The following is an 18,151-nucleotide window of genomic DNA, read 5'->3' on the forward strand; positions in this document are numbered from 1 at the left end:
TTGAATGTTTTCCTTCTGTGCTGAAGGCTGTGCTTCCAGCCTGTTTGCAGCTTTTGCTCAGTGAACACATCAGCCTTAGCAACCTGCTCTCCTTCCGGGGCCATGCTCTGCACATGGGAGGTCCCACTGCTGCTGCTTGTGAAGAAAGAACCAGTTCTTTCCTGGGTCTCCAATTCTTTGACTGAAAAATTGAAAAAGTTTCCATTTTTTTTCCATAGCTCTTGTGAAATAAATGCAATCATACACAGAGGAAGATTTTACTCTTTTTTTAGTGCTATTACACTGAAATGGCAGTAAATCATGGTAAGTTCATGTAACACACACAGAGATTGGTGGGCAAGTTAGTAGATCATCTCAGACCATTGCCTTATGTTTTTTCTGTCCATTAAGATGAAAGATAACAAGATTTGTCAATTGTTTTTTAACAAACTAAAATACATGCTCTTCTCTCTGTATTTAAAAATTGGTTTATTAGTCAGCATTACCTTGGGCTAATACTGAGCTTAATTTTGAATATCACCTGTTAACTTCAGACATTTTTCATGATCTACAACCTGAAATTTTTTTACATATTTGCAACACAGTCCACCACACCATTAGACCTGTGCTCCTAAAGCAAGTTTAGACACTTTCTGTCGCTGCTTTACACACTCTTTATTTTAGGCAGATATTTTTCTCTTGCTTTTTCTCTTTTCCCTCCCAGTGGTTTTCCCAAATCACAGGCTCTTCTCTTGATGTCAGTTATACAAATCTCTCTAGGCCACATGCTGCTTTGAGGGTGAGACTGGTTTTAGTTAAGACTGTAATTGTCAGCAGTAGGATGGGAGCAATGCAAGTCCACATCTGCTGAGCTCCTCTGTATTTTGTTGTTGCATTCCAGCAATTATGTCTGAAGTGTTACAAGTTTGCATGCTCTTCCCATAGGCGAGCCAGAAGGCAGGATGTCAAGTATGGAGACCCAGTTGCACAGTGCTGGGATGTGGAAGACAGTGAGTATTTTTCACCTTTCTTGCTCTTTTGTTGCTTAGGCAGCAGATTTTGCTGTGACTGTCTCTGTCTCCAAAAACTTGCTAAGCTCAACAGAACAGTTGTCTTTCCCACACTCCATATCCATTAGCCCTCACACATTTAAATTTTCAGAGCTGGAGCTGGTAAGGAACAGGCAGCATGGGATGTCACCCTTGCATCCCTTATGGGGAACCCTTCACACCAGGCAGGAAGAAATACCCCTGACACCAAAACATCCCGCATGTCCCTGAAGGTAGCTAATGAGGTGTGCATGATGTTCCATCCAGAAACTGGGCAGTAAGTCCCACAGAGAAGCTTGCAGGATTGGGTGGGGAACATGCCATCTCCCCTCTGCCACTTGACACAGGCCCAAAGGTGGAGCTGCAGCTGCCAAACCAACCCCTTCCCCTTCCCACAGCTACTTAAATACCCCTGTTATTAACAAGAACCCCCTTCCCCCTGCCTGCTTCCCCCTCCCTTTCCCACACCCTCTTTTCAGATGCCAAAGGGTCTGGCTGCTCCCCTGGCATCTGCAGCCCTTCTCTCTCAGCGAGCGCTGTCAGTGTGAAACCCTGCGGTTACACAGCAATCCCTGTGGCAGCACAAAATAAATGAATAGCATTCAAACCCAAGCTTGGCTTTGTCTGGGGTTCTTCTAGCTGCTTATTAAAGTGAACAATCCAGACAAAACAGTATTGATTGTATCACCACGTTGAACACTGGCTTTGGGACAAGCCACCCCTTCCCATTGATCTCCGGTTATTCCGTGCTGCTGTGGTGCTGGGTTCCTGCTGCAGACCTCAGTGGGAGGCAGTGCAGAAATCAGAGCTGCTTGCCATGGGATCAAAGCCTCAAGTCTAGAGGGCTCTGACTGTACATGTGTGCTTGCAGACATAGTTAAAAAGTCAGAGTAGGATCTCATTTCCATCAAAGTCAGCGACAAAACTCCTGTTCATCCCAAGGGCCAGAATTTCCCTCCTTGCTGCTTGCCACGACTCTCCAAACACTGATATCTGAGACTGTGCAAAGCTCAAGGTTATAGAAACCCTAGCAGAAAGGCTGACACTGTCACATTTTCCTGGAAGGATAAAGAGATACTGGAAGAGTTAGCTTTATTAGACAAATCTACAGTCTTGTAGCACAGAAATTGGTATTAATTCTTTGCCCTGACATGGTGCCACCAAATAGCAATTTTATCCACCTGGGAGTGACTTTTATGTGCCACAAACCCATGAAGCTGACCTTTGTCCCTCCAGGCTCTTGGCCTATTTAGGCCATTTGTGATAATCAGTAATATTATGGCCCCCAAACTTACTTAAATCCACTGCTCCACTGTGTGGAGAGAGACTTTGTTGGCTGAATGAAGTTTTTTGGCTCTACCGAAATCTTAGTGGTACGGGGAAATGATGCAGAGAGCTTGAATTTCTATAGATCTCATACAGGTAGTTGTTATATTGAAAGCATGATCCAAAATTGTTTTAATTCTGATGTGGAGCTAACTTTTGATTCAAGAGACGCCACTATTTTCACCTTCCTTTCTGTTATTCACAGGGCATAGGAAACAGCTTTAGTCTCTTGCTAAGGTAGATAAGACAGAGATAAGACAGACTAGAAGAAAAAATGAAGATGCAGCGATTAGAAATTATTTGCTCAGATTTACAGAAGACCAAGAAAGGACTTCAGATCTCCTCATGGCTCCTTCAGTGTCTGTTCTAAAACTACAGAGCATTTCAAAATACAGTGAAGGGAAGCAAACTTCAGTTTACTTTAGCCCTGTGACTCCTTTGGGTGACCAAATCAGACCATACAATCTAACTTAACAGGTTTAGCTCAGGTTTAGTGGGTGCATTACTTAAAGGAAAAATACAGGTCAGCTTTTAAATTCCTCATAGGTGAAAGCCCAAGTTTAAAATGGAGCAAGCTCATGATACAGATTTTATTGACCTCCTTAAAAACCAGTTGCACTGAAGGAAGGTTAGCAGCCGCCTCTAAATCCTCATAGTTATAGTTTAAGCTAAAAGTTAAGTTTCCTTTGCGTTTTTATAATTCACTCACTCTTATAGCATCTGTTCTGAATCAGGCTGTTTTCCCATTGCTTTAAAAAGCAGGTCAGGGTTAATCTCCTGTACCATGTTTGCTTTCCAGGCATTAGTCATGAAACTGCTGATGAAAAGGTGATTTTTGGCATTGAATTTAATTCCACTTTTCTGGAATGTACTCCTAAGTCCCAGCAAGCCTCTATTAGGTGGTATGTTCAACGCTCTGGAGAAGAACATCGAGAAGAGGTAAGTTATAATCATCAAGGCAGGTTTCCTCCATAGAGATTTCAGCTGAGCACTGAGAGGCAGGAGTTACTGGGGCCAGTCAGTGTTTTACTTTTCCCTGCCTCACCTTAGGTATCACATAGCATTCTGCTATCACCATTTGGGGCATGCAGAGGGGAAGAGAGAAGCCATTTGCACTGTATCATAAGCAGATTTTGATATTTATTTTGATTTAACCTGCCCATCCTATTAAAAAATGAAAAGAGAGATAATATAGATAAATATAGAGAGATAATAATCTCTATAAATATTTAGAGATAATATAGATAAATGATTAAAAAGTCAAAGCTGTTTTGTCCAATAATTAACTCATCTGCTTCTGTAGGTAAAAGTATGTTCAAAACCTTATGTTTCAGTAAAGTCTCAGCTCTATTTAGTGTCTGATTGCTTTCCCTTACCATGTTGAGCAGTGTAGCTAAGAATTGCATGTATGGTTTGCTGCTTCTCTCCATCTCTCCCCAGAGGAGGAATGGTCTGTGGTTAAAATGCTTTTTATTTGCTTTTTTTCTTGTTAGTGGAGTCTGAGATTTTTGCTTAAATGGCATTTAGAGAATTCAGGTTAAGGATTGCGCCTTACATCTGGTGTAGAAAGCAGTGAGATTTGTGTTGGCCCTTAATTCCTTTGGGATGGAGCTTTGGGATCCTCACTGATGGAGAAGCTCTGGAGAAGCCGCCAGGTTGCTGCAAACCCCCTGCACAATTTCCTGATGATTCCTCCTTGAGCTAGTGACAAAGGGGCTCTCCAACATGACTAAAAGGTCACTGTGCTGGGGCTGGTTTGGACGGGGTTTGTGAGTGAGTTTCAAACCTCAGGAGTTTTCATAGCCTTTCTCTTCCATGAGTGATTTTGTGTCTGAGGCCAAGTCCTGCTGTGATGGCAGCCATGGCAACAGGGAGGGAGAAGGGAAATGAACTGCCCTTTCAAAGGACCTGGTCCCAGGTGCTAGATATGCTTTTCTGTTAGATGTTCATCCAAGACAAAAATTAGTTTAAATGACAGCAACTATCAAACATACAACTGGTGTTCCACTCTCGGTGATAATTCGTCCTATGAGACTTCCTGAGTGCAGAGGACGTGCTGGTCCTTTCCAAAGGCTGGGGAATTGCAGGCCAGGGCAGGTGTCTGGGAGGGAATCACCTCTGGGTAAGATGTGACTCATGGTACTCACCCCAAGGTTGCAACCCCAGTTATGTCATGGCCCAGAAAGCCAGAGTTAGGGGATACTTCTGATTTTCTACCAGATGAAACAAAAACATACAATAATGTATATTGACTGTAACACTCCAATACTTTTAATTTATTCCCCTTCTCTTACACATGTTTTGGATTGACAAAACTTTTTTCCTCTGCTAGGGGAAAAAAAAGTGAAATTAACTTTTAGACAGGTGCATTAACACCAAAAAAAAGAGATTGCCACTTTGAAATACTACCTGCAACCCTCATTATAGCCTGTATGTGGAAAAAAAAAAAGGAAAGCCTTCTGATCAGATGGCCAAGCACTCTCTCAGCCACAGGAGGTTGAAGTACACACCCAGCTAGAAGTGTATTGGCATTTAAAGACCTACAGTCATTGATTTCACTGAAATGGAATTACCTTTACTCTCCTGTACGGGAGACTCTGCTCACCTTCCCTAAGGCAGCAGTTTGTAAATGCACTCACATATTTGATCAGGGAAACAAGGAAAGCAGTTTCTTAATTCTTACTGTGTATTTAAGACTGATTTTAAAGTAAATTTAAGGAGATAGTTAACAGGTTTCTGACTTGGGGGCAGGGGGAGAGAGGGTGTTTCTTCTTGTTGTTTTTATTTCCTTTTGTGTGGTTTTCTTTCTTTTTTTTATGATAATGAGAAATCAAGTTTTGAGAAGACTCAGTCTTTTTAAGAATAATGTATAGCAGCTATACCATGAGCTATAAACTTTGCATAAAGGAGCCAGTTGCCTGTGAAGAATGTAATATTTCTATATCATAAGAGATTACACTTTCAAGACTTAAAAGCCTCTTTTGAAGGGCTGCTTTTGAGTCTTTATCTGTGTCAATTTAAGGAAAAAGATATTATCAGTTGATTTGCTCATAAATCACAGGTTCAGCTAGGCCTCTGAAGGTCATGGAACCAAGCTCAAGCTGTCTTTCTTGTTTGATCATAGAACAAACTGCAGGTGAAACCAACTTTTGAGTGAATTTACAGCAGGCTGACATTTATGGCATAGCCTAAATTAAGGCTATACTCTTCTTGATACACATTGTATTTCCAAGAGGTTTGTTGTGGCACTGGCCTGGCCCCTCCTGTTTTTCTGATCCAAATGCCCCTTACCCAGACCTGATCATGTCCAAATACAGCAGGACTGCCCAGCATGCCAAGGATGTGCACGTTGGGAGGGATTTAGGGAATGTGTGCACATGTATGGTGGCATTAGAAGCCCCAGCAAGCACACAGAATTCATCTTTGCACATTAACAGCAATGTTTACTGGGCTGGCTCTGTGTAAACAGTCTGACATCTGTTTGCATGAGAAAAGTAAATCTTTCCTAAAAGGCTGGATTAACCTCTGAGGCAAATTTAGTAGAAAATTTGAAGGAGAAATGTGCATAGATTTTCTACAATATGAATGTTAAAAGAAGGCAAAGAGCTTTTTGTCACATGTTGTGCCTTAATCCACAGCAGTGCCTCTGTGATCTAGTTTTGGTAAAAATCAGCTCTTGGGGTGGTTTTGGGGTTTTTTTTTTGTTGGGGTTTTGGTGGGTTTTTTGGTTGTTTGGTTTTTTCAGTCTGAAGATAATAGCCTATAGGAATGCACATGCTCACATTGATGGTTAGAGGATAAGGTCACTTAAAGACAGTGTATAGATATTAGTTCTGCTTGAAGCTTGCCAGAAAATTCTAATAATAACAATTTATAGTATTTTGACCCAGCTTAGTTTCAGGATCCTAAGAAATTGAATTCCTGAAAAAACTCTGTTTGCTTATATTATATTGGTAGGCATCATTTCTAGAAGAAACAAAAAAAAGAAACTTTTTGTTGACTTTTTTAGATAATTATATTAATATAGAAATTCCATGTTTTCAAATGCAGAAACTTAAATTCCTAAGTAATTTATGGATCCCTAAATGATTGACCAGATCTATAGAGATGCTGAACAATCATTCCTTCTATTTGATGGAATAAGGGTGAAATGGTTAAAATGTTAATCCCTTAATAATTTGCAGATCCAGAAATTGAGGTTTCCAGGTTTTCTAACTTGACTTACCAGTGAAAATGAGTTCCTCAGTATAAAAACCTGATTGCACACCTTCCTAGAAAATCTGAAGAGCAGAGTAATTGACTTTCTTTCCAAAGTACTTCAGTTTGACAAAAATACCATATGTGACAGAAACACTGAGGTCATATTTAATGTATGGCTTGATCTTTGCTCAACCAATGCATTACCATAACTTTTCCCATTACAATTATATTTTCTGCTCTCTCTGTCTCCCTTCCTGCAGCAGATTTCTCAAATAACACTGTGCATTCTTTCGGTGCATGTCTCAGCAGTGTAAGTTATTGTGATGACGATACCATGCTTTGCAAATGACTCCACGCACCTGGAACTTAGGTTACGGACTTTTAGTTCCCGGGCTGGAGCTGTAATGTCTTAGCAAGTCTTTAAACTTGGCTTTACAAAGAGATGGCTTTGCACTGTCCCAAAAAGGCACTGCAGCTTCCTGAGGGAAGGGAAAGGGCAAAATCCAGACTAGATGGGAAGCATTTGGCCCAGCAGGATGTCCCCGACATTTCACCCTTGAGGTCATGGTTCAGAATGTGACTTCCAGGCAGAGCAACCTGCAGGGAGGGACAGGATCTCCTGTGGCACAGTAGCTGTCACCAGGTCATTTTGCTGCCAGTGGGAGTACATTTCCCTGTAGTTTAGGGCTGTTTTAAGGTCAGGAGTCAAATATCTAGTGCTTTTGTGGTTAGCGTTGCTCACGCAATTGATCATGTTTGTTCCTGTGCGTGCAGCGTTACTCACTGGGATGACGGGGAGTGTTTCAGTGCCTGGAGTTCATAAAAAACTCTGGGGACGTCATCTGTTCGTAGTGTCTTGAACTGCTGGAGTTCTCTGAAGCTTTAAACAGATACTAGCTATTTCTCAGAAAAACTCCTGTGTTATTTTATGTATATAGTAAGCATCAGGACTGCAAAAAGCAAATGTGGGGCTCCCTACAAAGGCATTAGTTTTGGTGCCTCGTTGCTCTGAAAAGCTTCAGCCCCTGTGCTTTAGGCTGCACTTCACCCTCAGTCCCCTGTGGCTCCCTGTCTGCCAAGCTGCCACCTCAGCAGCAGGGGACAGAACAAACCATATGGTCTAAAGTGACAAAATAGGTGCAGATCACTTTAACTTTCTTCTTTCTGCTCTGCTTAGACCTGGTGGTGAAAATAAATCCACCAGAATGCCTGGGGATGTTCCAGGTTCTCCTTCAGCAATTCTCATCCTTTCCACATTCCTGCCCCACAGCTCACACTGTGTTTTCCTGGTGGACCAAACTTAAGGACTGTCTGATACTTTGGTAGATACAAGAGCTGGATCCATTTTTGTGCAGGACATTGCAAGGCTCAACATTGTGACCTAGCTCCCCCATCAGAGCGTGGAGGTGTTGTTTCATTCCACATTTTAGGCATTTTTTTCAATTTATCCAAGAGATAAGTTCCATTATCTTTTTGCATCTAGAGGTTTATTCCATCATGATGACAACTTTGTTGCAAACATCTGGTCTAGCAGAATTGTAAGAAAAAAAGCCACAGATTCAGTGCCAGCCCTGAAATCCAAACTCATTGCCTTTTTTTTCTTCTAATACCTTGAGTGTCTTAAGTAAGACTAATATTTTTGACAGTTTCATTGGGAAAGAGGAGAAGTAGTAACTCTGTACTGAGTGACATATTTGATTTGGATATATTGGAGAAGTAATAGGAATGGAGGATTTTAAAGTTTAGTCTCAGAGTAAGAAGTAAACTTCACCTTGAAACTAATAGGAATCATGCGTGTCCATAATGCCATTTTACCAGCAACATATTCTTCATTTTTCCTGAGGCTGTTGGATTAATTAAAAAAAAGATGTTTTAAAAAAAATTAACTTTACAGCTGTGTTGTAGCTAAATTATTATTTTCCCATACACGAGAAACAGTCGTGTATAACAATAATGTCAGAAAAACCCTAGAGTGATCTTTATTTCCAGTCAAACGATGAGGATGAAGAAAACAATAGAAAAACAAAGATGAATGTGAATTCTCTGCAAATGTTCCTCATTTTCTTTTCTCCCTCTCTCAATTTGTTCAGGGGTTGCAGCTAACCCATGATTAGTCCAGCTTTAGCTCTAACATTTTTTCACATGTTGATTAATGAGGAAAGGCAGGCTTTGAAGCCACTCTCTTCTCCCAGACAGGTGCAGTGTTTTAACTGTGAAAGAGCTGACATGTGAATTATTTGTAAAGAGGGAGCTATCTAAACACATCATTAGCAAAGGACAAAAAGCATTGACCTAACCTGGTGCCACAGCACTTTTGAATCCTTGGTTGTTTTCCGACTTACTGATTGTTTAAAGATTTGCCATCATTATTGACAATTTTTTTTTTCTTCATTGCTAAATTCAGATTGTGAAAATCAAGTGTTAGATTTTCATGGAGTTCTTTTCCCTTTATCAGGCATTGCTAGAATCTATGGCATGTGCCATAATTCAGTTAATGTAAATTTTGGAAAGCTTATGTGATAATCATGAAAGACGAAAGTACAATTTGTTGATACAATCTCATAAAAATTCTGCTTCCATTTCACTAAGAAAGCAATTGGTAATCAATTGCTTCATTTTTAATGATTTTTAAGTTGTTTCCTATGGAACAAAGCTGTCTTTCATGTTAAAGTTTTATTGTATGCTCAAATTTAAGGACATGTCAGCAAGCTTTTATGAATTTAAGTCTGTGTACTTCTGAATTGCTAAATCCTATTTAGAAATACTTTGGAAGAGTTACTGATTTTGACATGATGGGCGGTAAAACAGTGAATCCACAGTTGAACACAGCAAAATTTCTTTTATCTAAGTAATCTTTTCACTTTCCTCAGAATTTAATAAAATATATTTTACATCTATAGGTCAGGAACCAAAGAACACATTAAACATTCAAGTGAAAGGTTAAAGATCTACTACCAAGTAATGAAATGCCAGGTGTTTATGAAACTCCAGAGCCCTGTGGGGAGGAAAGCAGAGAGGAAGGACAGGAGGAGTTCTGAACCTATGGGTAAAACAACATAAACAGGATACCAAAAAGAGAAGTGAAGGGGGAAAGCAGTAATGAAGTGTTGCTCAATATGTGTGAAATCAGAGCCATAATTTTATCCTGCCAGAGGATAAGAAAGGAATGAACAATGAAGGCACCGAGGAGGAGGTGACAGTCACCCTAAATCAATGTCCAAGGTTAACACAGGACACTGTGTAGGAGCACTGCTTCATTAAAAATAGGAGTCATGATGGGCTGGATTAAAGGACGTAACCAATTTAGACTTTTACCTTTCTCTGCAGTATCTTAAGGCAGAGTGGGGGACAGCTCCATCAGTTAACACATTTATGACTAAAAAATGATGGCTGTTACACAAATGGCAAATAGTTATGAGTAGCAGGGTGCTGGACTTGGGGGTCCAGTGATCTTTTCAAGTCTAGATCTGCCCTTATTCTGCCTTTCTTTCACTGAAAAGAGGCAAAGCCCTGGAGAGGGCACTTTGGAGTGGCACCCAGCCAGCCCAAACAGCCAGCTGGAGCCCTTCCAAGGGTGGGAGGTGCACAGCTGTCAAGAGCTCTAGACTACAATACTGGCAGAGCCACCGGCAGGCAGATGCTACTGCTGAGATTGCATCAAGCCCCGAGCTCAAAGACATCAGTCCTGTTTTCACTCAGGCAATGTGGGAACTGGGTCTTTGCACAGTGCCTTATGAAACCCAAATGTCTGGAAGTTAGCTGCTTCTTCCCAGGCTTCTCCCTCAGTTTCACAAACTTGGATCTTCATGTTGACATGAAGCCTGGGCAGAAAAAAGGGATTTCCTTGTTGTCTTGGAAAAGCCAGGCCTCCAAGCACTTCCACCTGGCCCCTGTGCCTGCTGCTCTCTGTGGAGCACAGCACCTCAAGGAAACACCTGTCCTAGACATATTTCTGCCTACAGCTCCTTATTTGTGGATTCTTTTGTAAATTTTATGCTCCTGTTCTTACTGTAAAAAAAGAGGATTTACTTGGAGTGAAGTGTCACTAGATGATCCAGTTGAGGACTAGTGCCCTGTACCATGGGTTCTGCAAAAGAAGAGCAGCCTTTTCTAGTTTGTCTCCCTATTATCTTCTGTGCATGTGGCTTGACCATAATTTATCTGGTTTAAACTCAGTGTGGTAAATCAGAAGTAGCTTGTGCTCATGTAGCACCTGTTGTCAGGGCAATCGATTTTCCAGGAATTTCCTGAAATTTGTACCATTTCACCCTCCGGGTACTGAGTAGACATGCTTATATACAGTTTACAAACAGTGAAACTAAAGCTCCCAACACCAACAACTGGGGGCAGGAGCCAAAAAATACTTGGCCAGAGAAGCAGGCAACTAAAACCTTCTCTGCATTTGTAGCAGCTTATTTCTTGTGTCTGCTGTTCTCCTGTCTGTGGCAGTACACAGGCCTGTATCCATCCATCCATATGATTTTCCTACATACCTGTCTAATGCATATGTTACTGAAGACTGTTACAGCTGAAGTAGTAGGAAACAAAAATCTCTGTCTCTGGTTGTATTGTATTTATGTGTATTGCTTTTTCTGGTGATCTCAACATGGTCTCTCAAACTTTTTTTAATGGTTTCAAAGTAATTGTCATAGAAACTTAGAAAAGGGTAAAGCTAAAAGCCCTGTAAGGTCATCTCATCCATCTCTTTGCTCCAAGAGACTTTATTATGATAAAGTACTAGTGAGTTAGAATCATAACAGATGGAAAATCATATGTATGTATAATTTTTTTCCCATGGAGTAGCAGAGGGAATCGTGTGCAGATTTTTTACATAAAGAAACAGTGTGTAGCTTACCCACTGTGAATAAATCTAATTTAGTCATCTTTATGCCTCCCTGATCTTCACCCTCTGAAGTTTGCTGGAGGGTCAGATGTGCACTCTGGGAAAATTTGCAGATTCTGCGTTGGTTTTTTCCACCCCTAGCCCCCCTTTTTCAAACCCACTGCCCAACTTGAGCAGAATTTTCCCCGTTGGCAGTGATGCCAGCAGCAGAGCTGGGGCTGCCTCCAGCAGCAGTCCAGGTCTGTGGGTGCCAGCTGTGCTGCAGCCTCTGTGTGGCAGCAGAACACAGCACGCCTGGGAGGGAACAGCCTGGGACAAACCAGCATCATTTTCAAAGGAAATGCTGGTGCTGGATGTCGGGAGTTAGGGCTCTGCTTTCTACTTCCACCTCTGCTACTAATCTTTATATGGTCTTTGGCAAACCACTTACCTTCTCTGTTTCCCAGATGCAAAAATACTTAGTTGCCCAGTGCCCCATCCTGGTTTTTGGTTTAGTTTTGGCCCGGGCTTTTTTTTTGTTATTTTTTGGCTTTTTTTTGAGGGGGGAGCTATTTTTTGATTTAGATTGGTTTAGAAAAATCTTCAAATTACCAGATACATAACTTACCTGACAGTTTTACTAGTCTAAGGTACACATTATTTTTAACATGTGAGACCTTGTATTTTTAAATATTTCTATTCGTAAATGACATTACACCTCTGTGCTGTCAGGCATTAGCTCCCACTTGCAATCTTATTCTTTTGTTTGGCATCTTGGTTTCTTTAAATTCTTATTTTTCTCGAAGTTATTCTCCACAGATCTTAGCAATAAAAGTACTTTGTTGTATCCATCCAGCCTTATTGCCTGCTTTTAATCACATCTCAGTGATTCAAAGCCAGGATCAATTTCCTTTTGTAAAACTTGGTTGAAGAAGATCAGAAACACAACATTTCACTGTAAAGATCAGTAGTAGCATTCATATTCATTGTAACAGGGCCTCGGCACTGCAAGCACTCTGGTATTTTGGGTGTATTACAGTTACCTCAGAAAGAACAGTTAAATGATGGGATTTGTGGCAGTCAGTAGCTCCCCTTCCTTGGAGAATGCAGCCTCGCTGACTGCACTGTGCTGTGATGAGTGTTGCTGTCTGTCCTGTCAGCTGTACGGCATGTGTCTTTTGCTACTGCATGCTGAGTGTCCGTGATCCAGATGTTGCAGTTAGGAACAGCACTCAGGCCTTGAGGGAGCTGCTGGTTTCTGTCCCAGCTGCACCATGGGGATGGGACACTCCATGTGCCAGCCAGGCCGTGCCTCCACCTCATTGCATAGCATTGACACACATCTCATTTTGACAGTGAGACTCACCTCCTGTGCTCTTTTCTTGTCCACCCCCACAGCTGAAGGCTGATGAAAGGATCATTAAAACGGAGCATGGGCTGCTGATCCGCAGCTTGCAGAGGAGGGACGCGGGAGCCTATTTCTGCAAAGCCCAGGAGCACACCTTCGTGCACACCATCGTGAAGCTGAACTTGAACGTCATCGAGAATGGACAGATGGAGAGCACCCAGAAGACTGAGGACGAGGAGGGCCGCGTGAGGGATTTGCTGACGGAGTCCCGGCTGAGGTACAAGGACTACATCCAGCTGGTCAGCAGCCCCAGCTTTAGCCTGGATGAGTACTGTGAACAGATGTGGCACCGCGAGAAGCGGCGGCAGCGGAACAAAGGTGGTGCCAAGTGGAAGCATGTGCAGGAGATGAAAAAAAAGCGAAACCGAAGGCACCACGAGCCAGCCAGGCCACCCTCGACGTAGTTTGTAAATGCTATTTAAAGAAAGGACATTTTCCATAAGAAAAAAGAAATACTGTGTTCTGGTTTTGTGCATCTTGCCTATGAGTTAGTACTGCTTCTTCTTGAAATCGGAAAATTTACCATCACTGTTAATCTGTGTGAGAATGTACAGTGGGATTCAATGCCAAATGAGATGTTCCTTAGTGGAGTGCTGCAAACCAGGCAATCATTTCAAATGCATTCATTAAAAAAGAAAATGTGTACACTTTTAGCTAATTTCTGGGTAGCCTTAGACTGCGTGAGCTGTGTTCTTTACTTCCTTTGTAATTTTCACATAGGGTTTAGTGTTTGTGTTCCCATATTAACATTTGCTGCCACATTCCACCCCAGAGGTGGCTACATTTCAGGGGAAGGCAGATGTACTTCCAGTTCTTTTGCATCTTTCTGAATAAGAAGCATGGTAGAAATGTGTGACAGATCTGCAAAAATACCCCTAATTTACCCACTGGGCCTGTATACAGGCACACGGGTGGGGTTTGCTAGCACAGAGAGGCCCAGCAAAAAATCAAATTAAGTTTTGGCTTAGGGACAGCATTCATTCTGCCCATAAAAAAGAGAAAGCATAATCAGAGTTTAAGAGAGGGGAATTATCGAGTGTTACTCGTTAGTGTTTGAGTAGCCACCAGTTTGCAGTCCATCTGCTGAATTGAAATGCTGACTCTAATTGAAATTGCCACCAAGATGCTTGGGAGCAAATTTCCTAAGTGGTCCATGGGAGGTATGTGCACAAATCCTATTAACAAATAATGGGACTCCTGCCCGCACCTCTTCTATGCCTCTAAAGGTTTGACTTTGACTGTTTCTCTGGCCCTTTGCTGGCTTTGTTTTATGCAGAGGAAAAGAAAATTAAAAGACAACAACAAGGCTAAAATGAAAGACGATGAGGGAAATATGTAGTGGCTGAGACCAGTGCTCTTGACACAGAGCTGACATTCCTCAGATGTGTGTATTCTTTGGGATTTTTTCTCAAAGGTCTTATGTATTTTTAAGTTGAAAATTTGCATTGTTGGAATTAATACTTTTATTATAATTAAATAAGAGATGTCCACGTGTAAATAAAACTTGTAAGTTAGAAATTTGCTGTATACCATAATTTCATTTGTAAAGTGTTCCTTGTTCTTTGGTTTATATTTTGGGTTTAATAATGTAAATTTTTACACATAAGCAAGAAATACTGGCCTCCTCCTTGTCTGTTTTACATCAGTATCATTCAGTTGATTTTATTCCTGATATGCAGCAACAAACACAAGCTCAAAATCAGGCCTACTGTCTCCTCTGATGGCTGAGTCACAGCCCCCCTCTCCTCTGTTCCATCTAACCTCCCTCCGTTTTGCCTTTCACGCCTTTTTGAGTGTGAAATGAAAAATTAGCCACTTCCTCACATGGAAGACAGCTTTGATAGATACCAAAATGACAGACTTTACTTGTTTCTCATGCATTCTACAGATCTTGAGAGCAAAGTCTGTGGGAAAGGCGTGCAATTGATGTGCACCTCATTAAGGGACCAAAACTGTTGGCTCTGGAGCCCTCGCCCGTGCTGGTGTTTGTGTGCGCATTCAGTCACAGATCTAAAATTGTGAAGGTCCAATTTGCATCGTTGTTTATTTCTTCTCTGTTGAAAGTCGGATATGGCAAAGTGTTTGTCAGATTTCAGAAAGGAATCTCAGCTTACCCACGTTTCTTGTAAAACCCGAAAGCTGCGTTTGCATGTGTTGTACAAAAGCCAGCAATACCATATGTCATTAATTTTAGATGCTTTTTTAATAGGAGATGTATGAGTTAATTAGGAGATATTAGATAGCATGCGTACAATGCTTTGATAGTGTAAAGCACTGAGTGCTAAATATTATAAAATACATCTGTGGGGAGGAGGGAATTTCTCAGCGCAGGACCTTTAATCAGCAGAAAGACTGATGCTGAAGATACTAACCAGTCGTACAGTACTTTGAGAACATGCAGAGAACTTTTTGGCATTTTTGCTGCAAAATAATGTAGACCAGGCATTTCACAAGAGGCTCATCAATTTGGGTACCTTGATTTTAAGGCCAATTAAGACTACTTAGGGAAGGTATGGGGGTATTAAACTACTACATATAAAGCACAGGGATACTTAATATTCTTGGCTGGAAGATTATGCTGTCACCACACAGAACCTGCCTAGTTATTATTCCTTATTAGATTTTTATCAGTCCACGAAGTCCCAGTTCTCTGGCTTGGGCATTAAGTAAATGAGTGGAACCACAGCAAGGCTATGGAATGGCAGGTGGGCTGCATTTGCAGGCACTGGCAGAGGATCCACTCTTCTCATCAGTGGTGACATGGTACTTCAATTGACAACTCTCATCACATGTTTGCCTACTTCATAAAGAAGCAAAGCAGGCTCTTTTTTCATACTTTTTCTCCTCCATGAAAACTAAATCATCTGATTTATGTTTGGGTATGATTGGAGGTTTGTATTCTACAAATGAAACCCCCCCAACTGACTTCAGTAGAAATATGGGGTAAGGGTCTCAGTACTGGGAACATTAGATTTAAATGGTTGAATTAAAATGTTATTGCTCTTAAAAACTACTTTCATTTCTTTTATTTCAAATGTTCTTGCAATGTGATTCTTCTTAAAGAAATGACCTCATCAGTCTGGGGTACAGTGGTAGCATAAAACCCCAAGTGAGAGATATAAGACCTCTTCCATCATGGGAAATAAATTCAATATCCTCCAAACCAGTGTGTTGCATTGGGTTCATGCCACCCAAGGGAACATATGTAATAATCCCACATAGATAAAAGCCTGTGGTTTGATACACTGGGTAAGATGAATGCTGTAGCTGGCAGGGGTAGCACACCTCATACATTGCAGGTAATACGCATGCAAGGAATCCACAGGACCTTGGAGACCAAGGAATGAGAGGGATAGATTGAGAATCACTGCTGGAAGTAAGGCAGGGCTTTGTTAGGTGGGACTCAGTGGTGCAAGCCCTGGAACAGAAACAGGAGGAGCCGTGGGTCTTTTCTACACCCTACAGTCCCAGAGGGAGGTTCAGAAGATGAGCTAGACCAGAAATTGTAACAGAGGAGTAGCCCCCACTTTTCAAAGGGGTTTAATCTTTAGTGTAATTTAGAGGCTCAACTTGAAGCTTGAATTTCAGTTTGATGATTTGGGGGTCAGCTGGGCTGCTGTGAGCTGTACTATGAGCCACAACAGGCCCGTAGTTAAAATGAAACTGAGCCCTGCCTCTTTCAAGAGTGCCATAAAAATTTAAATTGAATGAATTTTTGGTACAGAGTGGAAAAAAAAGTTGCCTCCACATTAATAACTGTAGCTTTTAAACAGATCCCTTAGTGCATTGTTTCAAATGTCATGAGGTTCAACAAGGCCAAGTGCCAGGCCTTGGCCACAAAACACCCTGCAGTGCTACAGGCCGAGGTAGAGGAGTTGGATAGTGCCCAATGGAAAAGGACCTGGGAGTGCTGGTTCATTGTGGCTGAACATGAGCCAGCATGTCCCCAGGTGGCCAAGGAGGCCAATGGCACATGGCCTGTGTCAGGAATAGTGTGGTCAGCAGGACAGGGAGGAGATTCTCCCCCATTCTCAGCACTGGTGAGGCCACACCTCGAGTACTGCATCCACTTCTGTCCCCCCCCAGTTTGAAAAGGACAAGGAGATGCTGGTGTGCGTCCAGCAAAGGGCAGAAATTACCCAGAACCTCTTCTGGGGAATGACTGAGGGAGCTGGGAGTGTTTGGTCTTGAGGAGACTCGTGTGGGACCTCATCACTCTCCACAGCTCGGGAAAGGAGGGAGTGGTGAGGTGTGGGCCAGCCTTTTATGCTGTGCCTGCCATGAGGGGATGAGAGGAAATCGCCTTGAGCTGAGGCAGGAACGATTCAAATTAGATATTAGAAAAAATGCTTTGGCTGCCTGGGTGGTCAGGCATTGGAATGGGCTTCCCAGAGAGGTGGTGGAGTCGCCATCCCTGGAGGTGTTTAAGAGGCACCTGGATCTGGCACTGGGGGATGTGGTTTAGTGGTTCAAGGGTTACAAGGGCAGTGCTGGGCTGACAGCTGGACTAAATGGTCTAAAAGGGCTCTTCCAATTTTATGGTTCTGTGATTCTAATCTTTGCTTCTATGTGATATATTTATTTCAATATGCATTCAACAGGGATTACAGTTATTAATACATTATCTTTTTCTTCAACAAAACCTTTCTATTGACCGTACTTCAGCAACAGTTCAGTGCTTGACTGAACCAAAGGGGTTTCAAGCAGACTCTTAGAATAACCAATACAATGTGACCTGTAGTTACAAAAATGCTGAAAACTGATATAAGCCTTAAAGCCCAGCAGGGCTCTAAACTTTGCAGCAATCTTGCAGTCAGTTAAAATAAAACAGAAAATGGGATTAGCAGAAAAAGGACTAAAGTATTAACACTTACTCTGATAAACTGGTTCTGTTACTGGAAACCATTCCAACAACAGGTGTGAATGTGTGTTCATGCCATAAGCAAATGCTTTCCCCTCTAAGCAGTTAAGCTGCTTGAGGTATAAAAGAACCTGAGGACTTTCCAGTTCATATGTAGATTTTGTCCCCAGTTCTTATGTCACTCATAATGAAGAAATTAGGCTAAATGCAACAGATATCCACTTGTTCGTGTGCTTTTGAGATCAGAAGATTCCTTCAGTTCAAATGGTATGAACCTCTTATTCAAACCACTATGGGTATTGATCTTCATTTAACATTTCAGATAATGAATAATTATTTGTTATCATTACTCATTGATACTGTAATCAGCCTGCGTCCCATAATAATATTTCAATATTTAATGCCAGCTAATGGAAATTGAGTTGTCTGACAGTTTTTCGTACAAGCTGATGTGCACAGGAGTGCATGTACAAATGTCTTATTTTCTATTTATTTTGTAACAGAGG

At 41.7% G+C, this 18,151-nt stretch overlaps 1 protein-coding gene across 2 annotated transcripts in view; it reads left to right on the forward strand.

Annotated features, from left to right (window-relative positions):
* The window catches only part of SEMA3D (semaphorin 3D), a 135,546-nt gene extending 119,749 nt beyond the window's left edge, over positions 1–15,797 (forward strand). For both annotated transcript variants that reach the window (XM_063153780.1, XM_063153779.1), the window contains exons 16-18: positions 925–989; positions 3,154–3,293; positions 12,775–15,797. In XM_063153780.1, coding sequence (XP_063009850.1) covers positions 925–989; positions 3,154–3,293; positions 12,775–13,188 — 619 coding nt within the window. In that variant the 3' untranslated portion in view covers positions 13,189–15,797. The remainder of the gene's footprint in view (positions 1–924; positions 990–3,153; positions 3,294–12,774) is intronic.
* The last annotated feature ends 2,354 nt before the right edge of the window (positions 15,798–18,151 follow it).

Source organism: Melospiza melodia, chromosome 4, assembly GCF_035770615.1.
Source record: "Melospiza melodia melodia isolate bMelMel2 chromosome 4, bMelMel2.pri, whole genome shotgun sequence".
In the NCBI taxonomy this organism is placed as follows: domain Eukaryota; kingdom Metazoa; phylum Chordata; class Aves; order Passeriformes; family Passerellidae; genus Melospiza; species Melospiza melodia.